Below are 23941 nucleotides of genomic sequence, written 5' to 3' on the forward strand. Positions count from 1 at the left end.
GTATAGTACTGTATCCCTAGAAATGTGAAAATTTGCAATGCAAACACAACACAAGAGAGAGAGAGCAGAGAGAGAGAGAGAGAGGAGAGAGAGAGAGAGGTAGATTACAAGATAGTGATGTCTTCTCCATTCACTTTTCAATCACTTTCCAACATTGTCAGCTCTTAGCTATGCTGGCCTTGCCCATGTCAAAAAAATACCCTCACCATCCCACCCTCTTTTAAAACTCAGTTCCAGCACTTACTCTAGGATTTCATTATATTCAATAGTCTCCTCCAAATTCTGCAGGTTGGGATTGACACTACGTATCGCTCGCATATATGCTTTCAACAACTGAATGTCACGTTTCTGAAAGAAACAGAGTAAACGAGCAGATGAAAGCTGCAGTTTTTCAAATAAGATTTTGAGAAAGACGTGGTTTAAAAAAATGTCCTCGACGTTTAAGCAGCCACTAGATCTCTCCATTACGAGACAGTAATAGGATGCTAGGTATGGACCTAGTGAAGAGTCAGGGAACATAAAATGCATAGCGTGGTTGAAGCTAAGTGAATGTGGACCTATCTCCCATTTCTCCTCTGTATTTTAAGAAGAACCAACTGTCACATAGTGAATGCCCCTTTTGGATATTTTACAGTCACTCAGAACTTGAGAAGACTCCAGAGTCTAAAAAATATTTGAAATCCATCTGGGCAAGTGTCTTTTGAAATCGTCCCTTCCTCCTTAAGATCAGGACTCAGCTATAACACTTACACAATACTTCAACTCAATATCCCCTATCTTTAAACACACACAGCCCAATGATTTTTCATCCTCTGACAAATTCTGAACTAACAAGAGAGGTAATTTAGTCCTTTAGCCATTTCTCCTGGCAACACAAACTCTTATCAGTTATTTGAGCTTGCCTGGGGAAAGAGGAATTGTTTATCTACTTAAAGGAGCCACAAAGACTGCTGCAAAAGAAGCTGTTACCTGCTCCGCTAGCTGGTGCTTATGTTCTGCTGAAGTCTTTTCCAACTCAGCTATCCTTGTCTGTTGCTGCTGCACCACTGACCGCAAGTGCTTGATGCAGTTATGATTCGGTAACTCATCTTTGGGCATTTCCAAGCTGCATGGAGAAGGAACAGCAGGAATTGAGAAAGGTGATTAAGCAACGGGTGTCTTCTAATAGAAACTCATGATTAGGTGACCTGCAAACAATGCGGAAGCAAAAATCTATACTTTAAAGCAAACTGGGACTGGTCAGTAGTCTCAAGTTGCCAGCTGCCAGTATTGCGCAACTCAACTGTGCCTCACGCATCATAAAAGCTGTCTCATATTAAGCTTGACCAGGTGGACCACACAACCAATGTCTCTCTCCTGCTGATTTTCCAGTTCACACTGGCATTGGAGTGAAGCCCTACTGGCTATGTAAAACCCTTAGACCAGGGGGTGCCCAAACTTTTTCCAAAGAGGGCCAGATTTGATGAAGTGAACATGCATGAGGACCAACCAAAGTTGTTGCTTTTTTACGATTTGACCCAAAAGTTCTTGAGCTTTTTTTAGGATTGAAGTTGTTGAGCTTTTACCCCAGGAGCTAAACTGCCACAGAGGCCGGATTAAACCGACCGGCGGGCCGAATTAGGCCCCCGACGTGCCTGCCTTAGACAAAGTACTGAACTATGACATTACAATGCATTGGGTCAGACCTAGTGAATACTTACCCACATCCCTGCTCACAAGTCACAGGCCGCTTTGGATTGTGTTCACAGTCGTTGAGGTGAGACATCAGGTTGTCAAGTCGCACTACAGCGGTACAACCAAAAACAGCGTTGTCACATGTGATCTGCAGCTTAGATAGCATATTACGCATGATCCGAGGAACAGGCCGCAAGTGAGCCACGGTCACAACACTTCGGTCCACGGGGCAAGTCTGTTGTTGGGAGAACCACTGGGTGATGCAGGCATTGCAGAAGGCGTGCTCGCAATGAGGAGCCTGTGCAAAGAACAGAGCAAGGTATGCCAATGCAGGTTACATCAGGTTCATGTTACTGGTTTGTGGCCTGTGTTCATGTGTGCTCTTATCTTATTTCCATGTTTTTCACAAATAAGAGAGAAAGAGTTGGAAGCAGAACAGAACTTCGACCAATCATTTAAGCCAATCTAAGTTACTAACAGCAGATGAATATAGCTCACTTTGGCTATAACTTACCAGACAATGAAGCAGCAACACAGGACAACTGCCATTAACCAAAGGATATGAAAATCACCTACTGCCTTGAGGCAGGGATCTCTCTCTCATATCAAGCCTATTGCAAATCATATCTTGCCATTTCAGTGCTAGTGTGGTACAAGTAGAGATAAATGGAAGGAGGTGTACATTCACCACTGTGCAACGTGTTCAACTCAATAAGGAATTGTTAAAATAAATCTTGATGATTTGAAAAATTCACTTCACAGGGTAAAGTAGCACAGTACCTCTCCCTTTAACCAGCTGTTTTCATTGCACTGCCTGTGGGCGTAACATAGACAATCCTCCAAATAAGGCACAGTTTTAGTTATAACTCTTCTTCCGGAGAAGATTTATTCATGCACAAATGTACTTCACCAGCTCAGCTACTCGTCTCACAGCTATGCCTCCCAGGCATTGCCAACTGACAGAAGGCAGAAGTTTAATTTCCTATAAACTAATTCACAGTTGCTTGGTTCTCACCGTGTTTTCTGTCTTATGATAATGGGGAGGAATTCAGCGTAGTGCTAAGGAGAATGTTCCATCTGGTAAGTCAAAATGCTTGCGCTGATGGAGCAATTTCCCCTCTTTTCGCCCCCTCCAGTCTGTGTGCTGTTCTTGGGTTTCCCCCGACAACCCCCCAGCCAACTTGGGGGGGGGGGTCAGGGGGTAGAGAAAGGGGGGGAGCCCTGTTGTGCTGGCAGAAGTCCTTGAGTTGGCTTCTGCTGGCAAGACTCATTAGCTGAATCGGGCCAATTTTCTTAGTTTCTTCCTGTGTGCTCTCAGGTTTTTCCTGGACATCTGCTACACTAAGCTCTCCTACACTCAGCATGTGCCATATGCTTCCAAATAAGCCAGTGATATAGCTGAGAATGGTCAACCTGTTGAGCACCATAAACCAGCAGCAGGTTTAAAATACACTTTTGCTCAAATCACAAAATGGTCATTCATCAAGTGTTTTCATTGGTGCATTTGGACCATAAGACCAACACTTGTGGAAGTGATACAACTGGCTTGGGAGACAAGACACTCTTATCTGCCAAGTAAGACACCCATAAACATCACTCACAAATTAGTCTGCTAAGAAGTAAACTTATTGCCTTATGATGGCTGTAATACACTGTATTCAAATCTTGGCAAACAAAACAAATTTCTGTAGTTTTACTAATAGTCTGCAATTATTTTTTAACAGGGACTTTTTATACATTTTTTTTATTTTCAAGAAAGATATCTAGGTACAGAATAATAAAAGTGTCCTCAGCAGTACAGATGTTTGTCGTATTTTAGGCAGTAATAGTTATTGCAAAGGTTGATGAATGCAATAAATCAAGTAACAATAGAACCAATAATTGCCTCCCACCCAACAAAATAAAATTCTTTGTGAGCAATTCACACAAAGCGCATCCTCCAGAAAACCCTTCAGCAAATCTCTATTGCAGATGGGAGACAAGAGAAGATTAACAGCGACATTTTAACCTTAGCAAGAAATTAGAGCCTAACAATGCTGCATTTGCTCACTGACTCATCCCCATATAAACAGAAATACAGGCAAAGGGCTCCAGCCTACAATCCTGACCGCATATGAAGAGAGGCTGATAGATAACACCACTTGGGTGGCAGGGGTAGCTGGGTAACTGGTAAGTAATGCACAACACATATTCAATCTAACAGGGAGTTAGGAAAGTTCAGAAGCTCTCAGTCTATTTCCTCTCCCATTCTCCCAAGCTTAATGACTTCCTGTTCGGAGAAAATCAAGATGTGCAGCTGAATAGCACATGTTGCTCTCCATTGTATCAACCGTATCACAATGGATTAGATGCAATGTGCATTCTGAAGCAGTTTTTAGAGTGTCGCTTCAAATTTAAACGCAAATCAGTCTGTCTCTTGGACAAGAGAGAAACAATTTGAGTTTATTAACATGCCTAACTAGCTTGCTAAGAATAATGTTTCTAGTGCGATCAGAAATACTGTTTAACACTAAGATATTTTCCACACATACCATAACAAAACACTTGAATATTTTAGGTAGACTAATCTCTCATGGCTACTGTGAATCAGCTAGTTCTGGTAGGTTGTATCCAACAGAATCATTGCATGCACAACAGAACTTCCCTTCCTTCTCCTCCTTCCTCCCACCAGACTACTCTGAAATCTGTTCTGGAACCCCCAGAACAGATTTGGGGGGCTTTGCTGTGCTTGTGGAAGTCATTCCATGAAAGCAATTATTTTGTTGAATACAAGCTTCTGTCTCCTCTGACAGGTTGGAACAGCATTTTAACTTGACTGATGCATTTTACAGGGTCACTAATTAGCAAGAGAAAATGCCTTCTCTGTTCAGTGCACAAGATGTGACTGGCGAGATCCATCTCGCCCCAATTGCTCGTTTTCCATTGCTTTCTGAAGACTTTGTTTTAGCAGGCTCTGGGCAGACTGTGTGATTTCTTTTTGCTTTACCTGGAAATTTGTTTCTAGCTTTTTGATTTTCTGCCATCCCCATGTTTTGCTTAAAAAAAAAAGTTTAAGCAATTTTTTTATTTTTTTTTAAATGTTATTTGCTTTTAATGTTTGTTTATATTAGGCTCCTTGAGCACTTCATTTTGAAATGAAAGGAGGGATAAAAATCTGAATAAAGGAAAAACAAAGGTCCCTTCAGGATTAGGGTCCCATACTTGCACATAGAGCAAGCACCAAAGCCAGCCATGTAACATGCAGGAAGGGCATATTTTTGGTTAATGCCTCTTCATGCAAATGTTACATAAGGAGACCTACTAAGATAAGAATAGTTCCTGCCAGTTCCCTGTGCAAAAATAAACTCATGCTCCAGTAGTTCCAGCCTCTCAAGAAACAGAAGCTTTTGTTCTGAATGTGGAATGAAAACTCCCAGTATGCCTAGTTATACAAGTATCTGAAGGTTCATTGTAATCTAGTTACCAGCTACCTGCAAGCCAGAGAGCTGAATTCAAACTAGGTGTTTTTTCCTTTTAATGATATTCCAAAGCACTTTTGCTGCCACCCAATGCTTCTTTCATATGCAAGCCAAAATTCAGCAGCTAGCTGTTTAGCTTAATTGATCTTTTCAAGAACACCTTGCCAGTAGAGAATCAATCCTTTACCTATCCAGTTCACTTCAGCTACACAAAGAAGTGATTTGTTTACTACTGATAAGAGAACAAGATGGGCTTACAGCTGACTGACATATTACCATATTACTATAGGGAAAGCAAAATAGATGCATGTGGTCACATGTGGCGATCATAGATGGGGTTGGCTTGGACATATGCTAGGTCCTGCTTGTAGGTTTCTGAAAGGCACCTGGTTGATCACCGAGAGAAATTGAGGTGTCTTTGGGGCAAATTTAGCTGGGCTCTCCTTGTGTGTATAAATTGTTAACTAGTTCACATTCACAGTCCTAGGTCTATGATTTTGGAAAATCCAGAAGAAACTGCAACAGATAGTAGAGAAATCATGAGCTCTGATAGCCCAAACTTTAATACCATTAAGTGCATAGCCTATCATGAAATCTACTGCCTTTTACATGGATATACTGCCTATCTGATTAGCATTCAGTGATTAACATGAGCTGTTAAATTTGTGCCTGAACTCCAAACAAAGCTCACGATGTTTAACAGATTCTAGTGGAATCTGCACAGATATAACATAGTGTGCATTTTTAAACTTTTTTCTTTGACTCAATAAATCAGGCTAGATTACAGCTTTAAAAATTAAAGCAAAGAGTACTACTATCACATGTATTCTCCCTCAGCCATGCAGCTGAACAAAGATCTAATAATAATAATAATAATAATAATAATAATAATAATAATAATAATAATTTATTATTTATACCCCGCCCATCTGGTTGGGTTTCCCCAGCCACTCTGGGCAGCTTCCAACAGAACATTAAAATGCAATAATCTATTAAACATTAAAAGCCTCCCTAAACAGGGCTGCCTTCAGATACAGGTTTGACACAGAAAATGGTTTGACATAGAAAACCTTCAGCTTTTCAATAAACTACAAAATCTTTACGCTGACCTACCTGCACTGGCTCCTCCAAGACCCCGCTGCAGATGGGACATACAAGATCTTCATCAACATCCCCTTGAAAGCGAGCTACATCATACCCCATTTCTCATCACCGATGCCAAAACCCTAGAAAAAGCAGGAGAGGGGAAACGAAGAACAGTTGAGCACAGATGATTTGGAGTCTTGCCACAAGAGACGCCAGCATATTCAGATTGCTGCTTCTGTGGAGTCAGTTAAAAGTCATTCTTTTGGCTAGGCTGCCAGGCTGCCTGCCTGCCAGCTAACCTGATAAGGCTGCATTCTAAGTCAGGGATTGACAGAAAAGCTTCAAATCCCTGAAGAGCAGGGTGTGGTGTAGCAAAGAGACAACTCAACTCAGCCCAATCTGTGTACACAGATTTGGGTGGTTTGACCCACCCACTAACACCAAATTAGACACTTCCCTCTACAATGCAGAATTACTCATCTCTTCACTTGCATTTTTTAATTCCACACCTTGCTTTTTTTGTTCTTTCTGTGGAACAACTTGCCTATATGAGCGATGGCAAGGTGTGTCTAAGTTTCACACCAAATTATAGAGCAGGTATGGCAGAAGGAGGGGAGAAAGAAAAAAAGCTCCACAGCTAAGACAGCTGATGGGGGGGGCTCAGTGTAACTGATTCACAACCTTCTCTAGGAGCTGTAAATGGGCTTGCAAACCTTGAGGGGGGGGGAAGCAAAACTGCACAGGCTACTTCCAATAGAAAGTCGAGTGTGACTTCCTCTGAGGGCAGGTAATTTGGGTGCATCGCTATATCAAGCAAGATTGGATCAATCACTCCTGATGTAGTTAGACGCACAGCATAATTACCTGCCCCAAGGAGGCTAACTGAATGATGGCACACCTGAGTCTCCCAAGAGTCTGAATTATTTATTTCTTGAAACACAAGGTTTGGGAGTGACTGACAGGTCCTCAAAGAACCGAACCAGAGCATGAACTCTCATGGCTAATTATATAGCGTGCTCTAGCCATGTTCACCTTGCAACCTCCCAATTCTGTGCTCAACACCATCCCACCCTGTCCACCTGCAAATAGAGAGAGACTGTCCACCAAGTTTCATACTCCATCAAATTAGGAACACAGAAAGCTGCCAAGTCAGACAATCAGTCTATCCAGTTCAGTATCGGCTACACTGACCTCCAGTAGCTCTTCAGCGTTTCAGAAAGTTTATTTCTGATTTTTACTCAGTGTTGGTGGCATACAACATCTGACCTCAGTGCTACCACTGAGCTACAGTCCTCCATCAGTAATCTATAATGCTGAAACAGAGGACTGTCAAGAGAATAAGATGGAAATTGGAGGGGGATGGGACAGAACAGATCCTGTCACATCATCTCCTGTAAGTCTAGTTACACACCTTCCAATTTTAAAAACAAAAACTCTCCCTACTCCTTTGTTTCCTCACAAGCACTGAGCTGAACTGTGAGCTATTACTGCAGTCCTACAAACTGCCCTGTCCGGTTCATTTAAAAACTCTGGGTTAGGCTATGCACCTTGATAGAGACAAGTGACAAATTTCTAGAGTGAGGGCCAGCCTCTGTCAAGATCTTTATCCTCCCCAAGGGAAGGATATAGCCATTGGCTGAGAAAGGATTAACCACAATGCTACTTTCAAGTGACTTGCACGGCTCCAGGAATACTTCAAGAGCAGACTGTTCATTTCTGCTCACTCAGGGACCAGCTTCTAGGGGGAAAGTTGCTGTAGAGATGACACTGCACTCTTCATTATAAGTTGGCAGCTTGTTGGCTATATCTTTAGCTACCTGAATTATGACATCAAAGGAGTAACAGTGACTTTCTTCATTTGCAAAATGTAGTCCTATTGGCCAATATGACCTTAGTTTTAAGATTCTAAACAAATATGGCACATTTTACTGTCAGGAAGCATTCAAACATAGGAACATAAGTAGCACAAAAAAACAATATTCAGTAACTGATAAAACCCAATATGATTAATGCACCATTGCAAGTCCAGAGCAAACAAAGAAAATATTATCTTCTCAAATATCCCAACTAGTATTTTATGTATAACATTGTGTTCCGTTTGACAGGAAATATAGTTTTATGAATACAGCATATTACAAAAGCAAGAGGTATTGCGAAGAATGAAAGAATCATTACATTAGAGCCAACTGACAAAATAAAGGAGCTCAAAAAGGCCCAAAGGTACCAATATTTTAAACTTAAGGAGTTTTATAAGTAGAAGCTTATATTGCTAGCCGCCCAATGGCATAAGTGCTCGAGCACTAATAGTAAAATAATTATGAAAGTATGGTACAGTTCAGGGACGAATTTAACTAAACTGCTCAGAATGAGAGAAGGGAGTCCAAAGCAAGAACAATTTGGAAAAAAATTGTCTCGTTTTTATGAGATATATAGAGAAGAATTACAGGATACAATCTTTTAATGCTTTTTCATAGCTGTGATAAAATGTAACAAATGTTGAAAGAATATATACATGGTTTGCAGTGCTGACAAATATATTGTTAATAAATAATGAAATGTTCCATAAGATTAACAGGTGTGGGCTGTGTGTGTGTGTGTGACTGGGAGTGGCCGCCGGGACCATATAACACTGGTCCTGAGAGATCTGCATTGGCTCTCAGTACGTTTCCGAGCACAATTCAAAGTGTTGGTGCTGACCTTTAAAGCCCTAAACGGCCTCGGTCCAGTATACCTGAAGGAGCGTCTCCACCCCCATCATTAAGCCCGGACACTGAGATCCAGTGCCGAGGGCCTTCTGGCGGTTCCCTCATTGTGAGAAGTGAGGTTACAGGGAACCAGACAGAGGGCCTTCTCGGTAGTGGCGCCCGCCCTGTGGAATGCCCTCCCACCAGATGTCAAGGAAATAAGCAGCTATCCTATTTTTAAAAGAAATCTGAGGGCAGCCCTGTTTAGGGAAGTTTTTAATATTTAATGCTGTATTGTTTTTAACACTTGATTGGGAGCTGCCTAGAGTGGCTGGGGAAACTCAGCCAGATGGGCGGGGTATAAATTATTATTATTATTATTATTATTATTATTATTATTATTATTATTAGTTTTGTATGTTTTTGTATAGATTCTTTTAGAAAATTATTACAAAAAACAATATTCAAGCATGGACACAAAACTGCATCAAAATAATGCATTTTACAAATAAGAATACAATTAACCCCCATTTTGCAGTTGGGGAAACCCAAGACAGGGAGAAGTGACTCACCCCAAACCAGAAAGCAGATGACATGAGGAGTCCACATTATCAATTTAGCAGCATGATCACCAGTTTAATTTGCCTCTTGTAGTAAGTTATGCACTGCTGATAATCAGAAATAAAGGGTTCAGTCTGTACATTCAGTGATATTGCTTATACTAGATTAAAAAGGAACATTTCTAATGAGATTACTATGGCAACATGGCTTGCTGCTGAGTGATCATGTTAAATATTTAGGCCACTTCTCACTACTTATCTCTGAATAGCATAGATACACAAAGAGGAGCCTTGAAAGGTCACCCTGAGTGGACAAGAGGGGAAGAGGCACACACAAAACGGCAGGAATATACAGCTCATGGCCAAACAGTCTATCCTGGCTGGAACAATTTGTCTGGAAAGCCAATGGCAGCTGCCCAAATTATAGGGTGTTCGTAAGTTTTTAAAGGAGCATCCAAATGAATCATGTCTGAAAGTCATAGCGCACCTAGGGATTTTTCAGTATACCCGAGTTTGAATCACAAATGAGACCTGTTCAATAGTTTGGCTGAATTTTATAACCCATAAATACCTTTAAAGATTTCCACACAACCTAAAATCTTGATGATTCGAATGGCAACAGAAGATGCAATTAAAAATATTATTGCTTGGGAACTAAACATGATAATCAGAAACCCACATTCTAGTTCAAATTCTGTTTACAAAGACTGTTAATCCAATCATTAAAAAGTATCTTAACACAAATAGTATTGTATCAAGACTTCAAACAGACTTGAATCTCAAATGTCAAGTGATTTGTTATCACTGTGATAGCCACTAATACACTGCTTAGAGATCTCTAAGAAAATAACCTAGTAAATAAATTCCCACCACCATTTGAAACTATTTTCAGTGTTATGACATTCCAAAAATGTATGAAGAAATAAATCTGTCTACTTCTCTGAGAGGAGAAACACAATTTAGTCCTACAGAGGGAATGTAACCTTTGCCTAAGTTCTCACACACTTTGAAACTGAGAACCAAGTAGTATTAACACATAACAGGTACAAGCATCCTTCCCTGCTCTTGTAAGCTATGTTTTTTTTTTTTTTTTTTTTTTTGCTTTTAGTGAGGTTTCCTAGTTCCGAGCTTTGTAAACTGTAATGAAAAGACCTGCTGCCCAGGGAAAGGCATATGAATACACACATCCTACAGTGGTCCACAAGGCTTGGACACAGTCAATTAGGGCAATCAGATTCAGAATACAAACTGCACGTACCTATGATAGTTGGAAAATAAACTGTAGTGGCTACAGGTTGTTCTGTCACAGTGCCACAGGAAGTTGCAGTTGCCAGCATTACTCCTTCTACTACTGGAACTACAGAGCCACTACCCTTCAGTGCATGTGGCTTCACTAACTTTACCCAGGAGCAGACCCCTTGGTTAAAAATACACTAACAAAGAATTCTCTTATTAGTTCCAAATACGTTTCCATGTCTTATTTCCAGCTTTGCAAATGATTCGTTTGTGTGATCCCAAGATGTCACTTTGATTTGCTCTATCTTTAGAAGCAGGTATAATATTTAGCCAAACCATAGTGACAGGTTCTTTGAACTTTAATACTTCCAAATGAAAAAAAACAACAAGAAAAACTCACAGTAAGGAGAAATTCACTCTGGCTTGCAGAGTGAACTTCACATAAATGAGAACTGGCATAGTTTGTTCTGCGTGTAGGATAGTAGCAAAACTGAACAGAATAAAGCAACAACCATTTGGTACCTGGATAACAGTTTCCTAAGATTGTATAGCCTTCAAAATATTTAGGTAGCAAGGCTATTCCTTCAGATCTACCAAATGCTAGGAAGCTCCGAAGGGTTTTCAGAGCAATTAAAAATGTAATTAGTTCAAAGTCCAGTGGAAGTCTATCAATGTACAATGCTTGTGCAGGATCTCTGGTTCTACAAGTTCAAACATCAGTGGTCAGTAACTGTGAAACCTAGACTGGTGCACACTATTCAGTAGAAAATGCAAAGGGAAGCAGACATCATTTAACTGTGGAGAGATTACATCACTGCTGGGGAACCTGTAGCTCTCTGGCAAACATGTTTTGATGCTGATGCGATGTTCACAAATTATGAATCAGAATACCCAATTGAATGGTTCAGCTGTTAGACAGTCTAGTTTTACCTGTGCAATGCAGGGGAACTAAAATGCATAATACATGTTGCATGCATTCATGCTAAAAAGAAATGGGAGTTTATCAGGTTGATACGTGGCACAAGAAAATAAAAGATGAGCAGGAATAAAATAAAATAAAAGATGAGTAGGAGAAACATGTGACACATGTTGTAGTATCTAAACCAAAGTTATATCTGGAAAAACAAATGCAAAATTACCCAGGACCATAGCCCCTGAATTTGAAAGCGTACTTAAAAACACTGACTGGGTTTGGCATTAGAAATAAACAGACATTTTAAAATCTGCAAAGGAGCAGTGAATATCTGCTTAATGCCCAAATGGATTTTCCAGTGTTATTTTGGACCAACCCTCCATCATTCCATACAGAAAGCTAAGAGCAGTTCTATGGCAGTTAATTTAAGGAGAAATTAAATCCTGCTTTATATGCTATTATAATGCATTAATAGGCTAGGAGGATGGAAAGTTGAGAACCATCCTTTCAGCCTACAATGGGAAAGAGGCTTATTTAGCTTTCCTTTTAGTAGTACCACAACACCTATACTTGAAATGCTGCCAAGTTTTAACTATCACATAGGCATAGGTAGTTTCCCCTATCTCTGGTCTCATATGGACTCAGATCCCTCAACTGTTCATGTTTCTGCCTTTTCTTGAAGCATGGGTTTAATTGTAACTTATTTTGGTATTACATGGAGGCATATTGCCTGCTACACAAATTTTCACGAATAGCACTGTATTATCCTGTTTTCTGTAGTCAAATTGTATCATGTGGCTGCAATCAGCTAATGCACCTTATGCTATGTAAGGCTTTTAAAATTCCATTTCCTTGCCAACAACAGGAGGGAGAGGGATTAGACAGCACAATTAAAAACCACAGTCTACTCATGTGAGTGGAGTGCAGGGATTTGGGTATCTTTTTGAAGCAATTGTTATCTGAAATATTGCTGTTGCTTGATCTTCAAATAACAGCATTGTCAGTAACTTCAATTGCTAAAGGAACAGCGACAGACAGCTGACTTGCTCATTTCTGTTATTCATTGCAACTTAGTGCTAGAAGCCTACAATTCCCTTGCAGCCTATCAGTTTACTGCTTTAGGAGATAGCTTGTAAGCTAAAATGATGAACTTTCTATTCACCAAAAAAGAAGAAAGAGTTTAGGTTACCAATAGTAGAGTTCACAGTTTGGGGGACTTCTGAGATACAAGTTTTGAGATACACACAAAAGGCCCCTTAAAAACCTGAATACAGTAAGTGTGAGGCTGATGCACACACTAATAAAACAAAATGAATGACGACACATGCCTACACTTGTGGTCTGCTGATGGGAATCTAGGATACGAAAACCAACAATCTAGCAGTTGGCTAAAAATCTGAGGCATTTCTAGAAATACGGTTGCCAGAACCAGACCAACTGCCTGTCACATTAAGAGCTCTGAATAGGAAAAAAAACACCATATAGCAGTGGTTTCTCCCATCCTAGTCTGGAAACTTTCCCCTTCAGTTCTCTCCTGCTGCTTTAGGGTACAAGAGTCCTGGTTTGCTACATCATGGAGAATAGCAGGTGATTATATTTTATTTATTCAACAGAAATAATTTCAAAGGTACTGGGTTGAAAAGTGACACTGCTGCATACTATTTATCAGCCCCAGAACTCTTAAAATGTAGGGTGAATCTCCAGGTAATCTCAGAGAGAAAAGCATAAAGCCCTTGTTCAGCGCAAAAAGGCCGGCATGGGGGTTCAAATCAATGGCTCTGGCATTACTAACACCATGCTCTAAGCTAGCTACTTATCTGCACTGGGTGTGACTAAATCAGGAACGGACAACCTGTGGCCTTCTGTCTGATTTCAAGACCCCTCTACATGCAATCAGTTCAAGTGAGATCTGTCCCTTCCTCTATAGGGCAGAGAGAAGGGGTGACCCCACCCACTGCCAATATATGGTCACTGTCAGATTATTCCTAAAGGAACATGGCCCTTAACACACAAACAATTTTAATCTATTATTTCTTTCATTACATTTATATCCCTTTTTGTATCATGGGACCCAAGTTGGTGTATATGTGGTTCAAAGAGGTCTCCATTTCAGGCATAATCAGATTCGGGTCTGCCTTGCTTCAGCATGGTGGGGGTTCATATGCCTTTGGACACAGGATGCCCTAGGATGCCCACCCCTTACTAAATGATCCAGTCATTAGCAACACAGGGCAAAATGGGGACCTGTTATCAAATGAGACTTTTCACTGGGTCTCTGAATACATCATTGCTTTGGTTTTGCATTCTTTCAATTAGGAGGCATGCTCAAGCAAAGTGTGACTCAAGCAAAAGCAAAGGACACGAGTGAATCTTACTCTTACAGACATTTTCCATGTGTAGTTATGCAAGCCTCCAATTTTAATTCAGAAATGAGCATGCTACTTAATGTATGACCTTCTGGGCATTGTAATAAACCGAAAAAGCTTTTGTCATTTTTAAGAGACTCCAGTTTGTATTGGAGCACCCAGAGACATACCAAGAATGTCAACCAGAAGAATTAATCACCTACCTGTAGTTTGCACATAAAATATCCCTTTTTTCTGTCATCCCTTTTTTTTGTCTCTCAGCCCTGCCTACCTCATACAATTGCTGTAGGGATACAATGGAGACAGGGAGACCTGTGCTCCTTGGAGGAAAGGTGGGATATAAATGAAATGAATGAATGAACAGAATAATGCCAAATTACGACATAGTGAAAATGTGTGAACACGTGAGTTTCCAGAGAGGAGACTGCAGCTGTTGGCTGCTCCTCCTGTCCTGTGAAGCCAAGCCATGATCTGGTTTAGTGTGTCCTCCAAATCCAGACTTGTCTTGCTCAACATAAAGCATGAGCTGCAAACAAACTATGTTCTTGGTTTCCAGCTTGCCGTTTGTCTAGAAAGAGACAAATCACAAGTTCAGGATTGGACAACATGCTGAGTCAACCCATGCCTTAGCTTGCAGTGCCAAGTACAGAGGAGGAGCAAGGTGGCCACGATCTTCTCCCTTGAGAGCCCTTGTGCTTGTAGATTTGCACTAAGCCATCGTTTGGCTTCACATTACATGCAAATCTTACCCATGTGTGAAACAAAAAATGCACACAAAACCTCCAAATACATTTTTAGAAGCAATGTGGCTCATTGTTTAAGGATGTATGTAACAGTCAAGTGCACACCAATGGGCTGTGATACCCCAGAGAAAAATCTAGTTCAAGGTTAGGGCAAAGTTGTTGCAGATGCAAACCACAGGCACAATTTTCTGAAACAACCCCAAGCCTCCTTTAAAAGAAATGAAAGGTGGGATACTTTTCTATGTTAATCTTTTTTCCATTTTTATAAAAAAGTGAAAGAACTTCTATATAATCATTGCTCTTTCTAATGAGACTTCCACATGCTAATTTCCTTTTTATGCACAGCACACCTTGCAGTCTTGATGTAGCTTGGCACAGATAGTCATTATGTAACAGACACTACTACTGGCGCCTGCTTCCATTGTCTTAAAGTGCTCTGCCTCCCAGATTTCAAAGTGAGGATAGTCTCTCTTGCTTATTACACAGGCATGTTATCAATTACAGAAATACAAGACAGAGCACTCTGAAATGTTCAAGTGCAGGACTAAAGTCATTCTGACTCCAATAATTCATCGTTTGACGATAATATGACTGCACCAGCTCACAGCAAAAATTCCGAAATGTTGGTCTCTGGCACTGAGTAAACTAAACAATTTATTCTTCCTGGTAAATATACTCACACTGCCCTTCACACATTACACAATACAGTACAACCTCCACCTACAAATAGATTAATGCTATGAAGCAGTCCTCAGAGTTTACAAGTGTCAATGAGAGGATGACTTTACCTCTTGCTTATGGGAATAAGGGGCTCTATAGGGTTTTCAACTCGAAGAACAAGGATGACTTGACTCTGTTGTCAGATAGAAGAAGTAGATATACCGACAATATCTGTAACTTCTCTTCACAATCTCCCAACAGTACACCTTAAATCGTTTGTGTTCTTGTGTTTTTAGAGTCTGTTTTTTCTAAAGAAATTAATGGCAATTGGTCATGGTAACTCCCTAGCAGACATGACTTTACCAGCAACGTGATATAGTGGCCTACCAGTAAGTAAATTCAAGTACTTAAAAAAAGATGGAAGTAAAAAAGTATTAATAGCCCTTCCAACAGCTTAGGACCAGTAAATTTGCATATCTTCTAGTGTGAATTTTGTATTTAATTTATTTTCTTCAGTTGGGGAGACGGTAAGAAAATGCCCATCTTCATTTGTATTGTACTCAAAACTGTTTCACATTTATATATTGTTTTATTCTCAAATTGCTTTCCAATGACTTACAGAAAACAGTTCAGAAATGAAATAAATAAATACAATAAAACCTTGTGTAAAGTTCATTACTCAGATCTAGTTCACAGGACCGTATTTATAACAACTGGAATTGGCACTCCAAAAGCTCATCTGTAGTGGTGGTCATCATTTCACAACAAGCAGATCAAGACAATATAAAAATCATCTTAACTAATCAGAAGCTATATTCAAGACTAGCAGACGTCAGTACAAGAAAGCCATCTTGTCACTAACTGCTTCAGGAGGGCAACACAAGAAGGCATTTACATAAATATAGCTGCAGAAACAATACTTTCTATACAAATAAGTAGTAACTAAGCAGAACAACTTTTCCATACACACATGAACTATTGACAAGTCCATTCTTGAAAGCAACCACCTTTCATTACTTAAGCACTACTTCCTCCAGTTTAACAACAAAGCCAAAGTCACTGCCTGTGTACAGCTTTTAGAGAGAGTTAGTGCTTGTAACTCTAAAAATAACCTATGAAACAAACTGGTGATTTCATGTGATATTTCATGTAAGCTTTAAGTCATCTTTTTGCACTTCGTTCATACAGAGTGTTTTTCTCAGGAAAAATGCTGGCACGAAACACAGAGACCAGGAGCTTATTTTCGTAACGAATGACAGATCATTTTAGTGTTTCTGCAGCCGAAGCATATTATTTTCACAGTGCCAGGCAGATTACTCCCCACAAAGGGTAACCTTTAATTACTTTCCAGAACATTATGCTTCTGAAAGCAATCATGACACCCAAGCTGAAGATTTCTAAAGAAGGGAGGCAGATCTGCATCTAGTCAAACATAAGCCTCCTAAGTCAACAAAACAGCTACTTGAAGCTGCTTATGTTTAGTTCGAACATAAGCTCTGCCAGGCCCTCTGTCTTTGCTTACTTTCATCCAAGAGCAATGAGATCAAAAAAGAAAAAAAATGTTAATATGGGCTCACAGCAACAGGTTGTAAAGAAAAAAGAGATTGCTGATTCTCTTTTCATCACTAAGTTCTAATTCAAGTATTAAAATTATGTGAGCTAAGCAGTATTTTGTTAAATTGGTCTTCCATATTCTGCTTTATTTCTCTATTCAAAATGCTGCTGCACACATGAGTTTCCTTGCCTAGCATGACTATGTACCCTCCAATATGTGTCTCTTGCCTAACTCCCTATTATGGTGTTCAATAGCTCTTAAAACTCTGCACTGCCTTGTTCCTTGTTCCTACTTTTTGTCTCTTATCTCATGCTATGCTCCTGACAGATTTCTTTGCTTCCTCGTTCTCGATCTTGCATCTCTTCAGTGGCTTTTACTGTATCTTTGTTTCCTTTAAGAACTTCTTTTAAAAATAACAGCAAGAGAGCGTTCCACAGAAAAGGAGCAGCAAAGTCTCAAAACAAAATCGAAAATTCTTTCTAGTAGCACCTTAGAGATCAACTGAGTTTGTTCCTGGTATGAGCTTTCGTGTGCATGCACACTTCTTCAGATACACTGAAACAGAAGTCCAAAGTTAGCATTTTCTCCCTAAAGTCTCAAAGTTAGCATTTTCTCCCTAAAATTCTATTATTTCCTAAACGTAAAAATATCTACCCATCAACTCTGCTATACTGTCAATTTAACGGAATTTTAGGTACGTGCTCAATTTCTTTCTCTCTCATTTTGCCAGGACTTAGTGCATTGTGTAGAAGCAACAACCTTCAGCTGATGCTGTTTACTTGAAAGCAATAAGGCTTCCAGCTAGGAATCTTTATTATTGCCAATTATGGTTCAGAAAACACCCATAGGACTCAAACATGTCTTGTTCCAGAAGCAGAGCATCTATTCTATAGAGTAAGTTTTCAGGTGCTTCTGAAAGAACTGAATTTCAATTTTGCATTTTATGTAGCTTCCCAAAAGTGACCAAAATAGTTCTACATGTACCAACTTTTGTCATCCACCACTGTTTGTCAAACAATGTAATGCAGAGAAGCCATTGGTGCTTGGGCTGCATAGCATAGATGATAAGTGAATGCACCATAGTTGTGGAATTGAAGATCCTTTCAAGATCTTATTTTGATTGTCAAATCTCTCCAAAGCTTTCAGTTCTAAAAGGTTCTAATGACAAAATAAAAATAGAATGTGCATACAAATATAGGACAACAGCACCCAGCTTGGGGTTTTGTTTTGGTTTTTGCCTTTGCCATAAGAACAGGATATGTCTGACTCCATCAATCCATTTGGTTGAATGCACAGCCACTGCTAGATTTCAATACAAAGAGAAATGCAGATACATTAGCCCACACACACACTTTGAGCTCTGCCAAAGTTGCTTTACCTTCTGTAGAAGAATTCCTTCCTGAACAGCAACAAGACAAAGATGACTTTCGATTGCTCTTTTCAAAGAGTATATCACAGTGGCCCATCTTCTTCCTGCTCTTCCTCATTCAGACTAAGTTGTCATTTTTCTCTGCAGCCATGATCTGTAGCCACAGGAACATATAAAAGGAGAGACAACACCAGACATGAAATTAGATTACAGATTACAAGCATTGCGGCAAGACATGTAGTTGCTCTATACTACTATTAACAACGACAAGAACCTACATTAAGCTATTTATACCCAACAAACAATATTTCATCAACTATATCATAAGTCATGTGGACATAATTTTGCACTAGTAATTTACTTCATGCACAAAATTATAAGACAGCAAGGCATGTTATTAAAATCTAGTTCATTTCCATGCCCTTGGGCAGGGCAAACAATTCATTATGTACTAGTATTATGTTTTTGGCATTTTAACACCAATTTCTCAAGAGCAAAAAGCTTGATAAGAAGCAATATTGCCCAATAAGGTTGATCAGCTGGTACCATTTTCATGCAATAGAATTCCTTTCTATAATAGATTTGAAATCCTAAATCAGGGGACATTTAAAAACACATTTTAAGTAGCCATTAACCACTGTCCACCCCAAAGTAAAGTGTAACCTTATATGAAACACTACTACGCTAACCTTTGAGACAGGTTTTCCTGGGCCATAACCAAACATAAGGTTGGCAGCTGGATTAGACTATAAAACTGGATGCAGGTCCATAGGCACTGGTGCAAGGGGATCACTTATTCCTTTGCATTTGCAACCTGTCATGCTCTCTGTCCCTGGGAAGCAGCAATTTATTTATTGCATTTATATTCCATCTTTCCTCCAAGCTGCTCAAGTTGACATACATAGTTCTTATCCTTCCCATTTTATTCTCACAACAACCCTGTGAGGTAGATTAGGCTGAGAAAAAGTGACTGATCCAAGGTCTCCAAGTGATCTTCATGGCTGCATGGGTATTTTGAACCCTGGACTGCAGCTATCCAAAAGTGGCTATGCTGCATTACTGCACCATACAAATAACTTATTTTGAGCATGGAAGGGTACAAGATAAGACTCTAGACTGAGGGTGGTTAACCCCAGATTCAAACATTCTGAAGATTCGTCCATTCCAATGACAAGTGGGCCAAAACAAATAATTTTAAAAAACCAAAGCTGTAAAGCACCACTGCTATGATCCTAATGGCTTCTTAAGGATTCTGAGTCACCTTGTACTAGCAAAAACCTCTACCAAAACAAAGTGTAACAAGGCAACAGAAGAGGTTTTAAAAGACAGAGGAATCTGTGCTAGACAGCTGTTCCTCACTTGCCTTACACATAAGATGATGAACTAGCAGTGAAAACATGTTTGTGCCACAAAAGCCACAGCTAGAAATTACGTCAGTCAGTCAGTCAGTCATCTTGAAGACCACTTTCAAATAAAACTTTATTCTCTCAGCAAAGAGTTTTAGAAACAAGGACCAAACATTACACATCAGGCCATACAACAAATAGATCTAGGAAACATGCTCTAATATTACACATTAGGTCATCTCTTAACTGCACATCAATTTTCTTATTTGCACATCAATTCTCACTAAAGTTACTAAATGAGTGGTGTGAAAAAGTATCTCTAGGACTTTAGTAAAGATTAGCTGTTGATAGAAAATAAGAACATAATCACAGCTATAATATTACATAGGCTTCGCTAAATAACTTTTACCTAAAGTTGATAGCTAATGCTTGATGAAAATAACTTTTTAGATTAACACATGAGATATGTCTGTTCTGAAGTTAAATTCAAAGCAAGGATATTCTAACACAAGCTGAAGTATTTATATTCTAACCTTAAATACTGCACATTAATTCAAGAGTAATATAGAAATCATAATCTGTACTTTTAAGTCATGATGTAGTCACCTACTGCTGTCATATGTACCATCATAGTGAAAAAGTGTTGCAGTAAACGGGAATGGTAACTTTTTACACATCTACAGCAGAATTCTGTTCAGTAGATTTAAGAATACAATCCTAAGTGAGGATGAGCGTGTAGATCACTTGCCCCATCCAAACATCTACCAGCTAGGGCAAAACAACAACAACATTTTCAACCCCCACAGAATTAGTTACTTCAACTTAATGCTAGTGCAGATGGAATGTTCCTGGGGTCTATCCAAGGAAAAATGGGGCCTTGGAACTAGCAGATCCAAAGAGCCTCAATCCTGCTCCTGGAATTCCCTGCTTCAGAGTTCAAAACTGACTACTAGCACCAAGAATACACCAATGGTGGATGTATGCCCACAGAGCTTTCTGCGGGAGTAGAGCAGGTCTCTGAGTTGACATGGCCCCTCACTGGTGAACCAGATTATGGGGCGGGGGGAGGTGGTTGCTCTGTAAGACCATAGTAAATGTGTCAAGGACAGCAACCCAGCTGCCAATTTTGCTTAACCACTTTCCATTCACACTCAAGTTAAACCCGGGCATTAACACTGCTCCAAAAATGCTTAAGAAGTGGTGTTTTGTGGGTGGGGCGAAGAGATATAGTAATGTATTCATTCAGAAGAGTTAAAGATACCCCATGCACATGTCACTGTTTTACTTATGGGTTACTGTTATGTTGTGCTTTCCAGGGAACATTTGTGCAACAAATAAGGGAGATCTCACAAGTTTTAGATAATATGCTACAAATCAGACAATTTTCTTACGTGCTTAATGATGACATTATCTGTATCCTCCAAGCCTCATTATTCCAATTGTCAAAGTGCAACAATTTCACAAATCAAGGGCACATCTACAGGGCAGAGGACTTATGAAGATGTTGCAGTTGCACATATCATAGCTCAAGTGAGAGGATAGACCTTGAAATGTTCTGGTTATTCCCCTGCTTGCTTACTGCACAACAGAATTTAGGCAGCAAAAATTTGCTTTACAGCCTATAACTGCCTATAAAACGATTAGCTCTCTGTTGTAATTTATGCTCAAACTAGAGAGAGAACACTTCCTTGAAGCATTAGGTATTCTGCCCTTGGCTCCTCTCCCAGCCTCAAGCAATGGCTTGCCATAAGATCCTTCAGCACAGTATCTTGCTCAATTAAGCACGGCTCTAGTATGCACTTCCCACGCCATAAGTTCCTTCTAACATAGGAATAGAAAATCTAGCACCCTTCAGATATTGCTGGACTACAACTTCCTTGAACCCTGTTGTCATGCTTTCTGGGGTTGAAAGCATCTGAAAGCAAATGAGGGACTCCTATTTCTTTTTTGTGTGCAGTATATGCTGGGCATTTTAAATCCCCTGCATTGAACAGGTAAAACTAGGTCACCTAACAGCTGAACCACACAGGTGGGTATTCTAATTTGAGGACACTGCTCTAGCGTCAAGGTCTGTAATGCAGAGGTGGGGAACTAGCTCTTCAGAAGCTGTTGGGACTGTAACTGAACTATGCCTGGGTCTGATGAAAGTTGGGAGTGCAGCAACATCTTTCCTTATCCTTTAACTAAGGACTCAGCCACACTTCCACTTGTTCTGTGCCTAGAAAGCACAGGTCTTACAATTCCCCACTTACACTGTGTTTTTAGGGACAAATCCAAGTTGTTTTGCATTTCTTCCATCGGTTTTGCTGGGAAAACATGCTCTTTACCACTGAATTGGAAAAAAACAGCAATCTGTTGAAAACAGTAATCTGTGGGTTTTTTGGGGGGGAGAATGGGGGGGAAATGGAAATGTGGACAAGCCCTAACAGAACCAATCAGAAATCTGTAACATGCTAAGGGACCTCCAAGTCTTGTTTTTTGTTGTGTTTGCATGTGTATTCTGCAATGTCATTGATGAAATAATGGTGCATTCGTAATAATTTATACTGGACCACCCACACATCATTCTGTTTTATCTACTGTTCTGTGATACTCCTCCCTCCTCCTGGATAAAGGCCTCACATGGCTTCCAAGTTTAAACTACTGTACCAGGTCCTGAATTTCTTTCACCAGAACATGAATTCTTCCCAACAGATCCTTTCCTCAGAAGTGGTGCCAGTCACTTTTCTAGATCATCTCACTATGTGGAGGATTCTCTACCAACTGTTTTTTAAAACTTAAACATGTGGGTGCACATGCATATGAGTTATCTACTGTAAACTGATCCGGGCTGGGACCTGTCTTTCTTGTTGCCATTCTGTTTTTTTTTAAAAAAGAGCATGTACATCATGCATATTTCATTGGTACTTTATATTTCTGCATTAATAGACCCTCCCTTTCTCCAAAGTGCTTAGAGCAGAGGGCACGGGCTTCTTTCTTCTTATTTGCCTCACCCAACCCATCTTTTAAAGCTCCCATCAACTCCCACTAAGTCATTTGAAGCCAACTCTGCCCCAAGTAAAACATCTGCCGCTGAACACTGTGGCTGTCGCGGCGTCCCCCCGCCCCATTACCCCGATGACCACATACTGATGACTTGCTTTTTTTTTCTTTTTTTAAAAAACGCACCAAAATTGCTTATCGACCACATAACCAAGTTCTCAAGGCAGTTTGCAAGACTACATATAGATATACTACACACAGACCCGAAGCCTCTGGGATAACTACGTCGGTAGAGTTAGATTAACCTCAGGCCGCGAGTTCGAGCCCCGAGTTGGGCAAAAGGGGGTTGGACTAGATGACCCTCGGGGGTTCCTTTCCAACTCCACGGTTCTACGAAACAGCCACAGCTCGCCAGCTTCTCTCCTCCACCCCAGGTTTCCCCTTCGCAGCACAAGCCTGGGAAGGTGCGCTCAGAGGTAAGCCCCACCGAGTCCAAATTGGGGTGGGGGGCAGCCCAACATTTGCGAAATGTGCAAAGGGTGGGGGGAAGAAAGAAGAGCCTCAGTCGGGGTCTCCCACCCTCCGCGCGACATTCCCAACAGCCCCCTCAGACGCGGGCTCCCCGCCTCGCGACGACTCCCTCAGATAACCGCCACCAACGGGAGCTCAGGCAGTCTCCCCTCCCCGCCCATTCCTCCCTTCATTTCATCTCAGGCGCCCCCACTTACCTCAGAAACAAAAACACGCCCGCTCTCCAACGTCACCTCGCCACATACGCCAGACCAGGCTCGCTCTCCTCCGCCTGCACCCGCTTCAAGCACTCGCTAGGCCCCGCTCAGAATCCCTCGTCGCTCCGCAACCCCGAATTTCCCTTCTATTTTCTTCTTTTTTTCCCCCACCCCGCCGCCGCCGCCGCCGCCGCCGGAAACACGCCAGATTCAACCCGGATGCGCGACCCCGCCCACACAGCGAAGTATCCCGAGCCGCGACCGCTCTAGCCAATGGCGGGGCTTTGTGGTTAAGTTGCCTCCGCCTCCTCCAGACAGAAAAGAGCGGGTGGGCGTGGTCCTTTCGCTATGGGCGTGTCTGGGGGTGGGGCCTAGATGGAGGCTGTTGCTTAGAGTGCCGCGTTTCTGTTTGATCCCGCAGGAAATGACTCGAGAGACGCGGGGGGCGCTGTGGTCTAAACCATTGAGCCTCTTGGAATTGCCGTTCAGAAGGCCGGTGGCTCGAATCCTCCACGATAGGAGTGAAACCTACATTAGATCTTACAAGAGCAGCTTCTAATCAGAATAATTAGACATTATCC

At 40.8% G+C, this 23941-nt stretch overlaps 1 protein-coding gene across 4 annotated transcripts; it reads right to left on the minus strand.

The window, feature by feature from the left end:
- Positions 1-210: 210 nt before the first annotated feature.
- On the minus strand, positions 211-23495 carry RNF41 (ring finger protein 41). Of its 4 annotated transcripts, none has more exons than XM_033138612.1 (7): positions 23361-23495; positions 18314-18458; positions 9475-9570; positions 6246-6358; positions 1701-1972; positions 970-1105; positions 211-348 (listed from the first exon to the last, which is right to left on the minus strand). In XM_033138612.1, the coding sequence occupies exons 4-7, from the start codon at positions 6333-6335 to the stop codon at positions 241-243; spliced, it is 606 nt and encodes a 201-aa protein (XP_032994503.1). In that variant the 5' UTR covers positions 6336-6358; positions 9475-9570; positions 18314-18458; positions 23361-23495; the 3' UTR covers positions 211-240. The 4 variants fall into 4 exon arrangements, with proteins under 4 accessions (XP_032994503.1, XP_032994504.1, XP_032994505.1 ...); XM_033138613.1 differs by lacking the exon at positions 23361-23495 and adding an exon at positions 20276-20392; XM_033138614.1 differs by lacking the exon at positions 9475-9570 and having other exon boundaries at positions 23361-23494.
- Positions 23496-23941: the final 446 nt, after the last annotated feature.

This window comes from Lacerta agilis, chromosome 2 (genome assembly GCF_009819535.1).
Source record: "Lacerta agilis isolate rLacAgi1 chromosome 2, rLacAgi1.pri, whole genome shotgun sequence".
In the NCBI taxonomy this organism is placed as follows: Eukaryota; Metazoa; Chordata; class Lepidosauria; order Squamata; family Lacertidae; genus Lacerta; species Lacerta agilis.

Coding starts and splice junctions, on each gene's coding strand:
- RNF41 (XM_033138612.1), bottom strand. CDS start 6,335: ATGGGGTATGATGTAGCTCGCTTTCAAGGGGATGTTGATGAAGATCTT. Junction 1,106..1,700: donor ACTTGTGAGCAGGGATGTGG/GTAAGTATTCAC, acceptor TTCTCCATGCAG/CTTGGAAATGCCCAAAGATG. Junction 349..969: donor AGCACCAGCTAGCGGAGCAG/GTAACAGCTTCT, acceptor TGTTTCTTTCAG/AAACGTGACATTCAGTTGTT.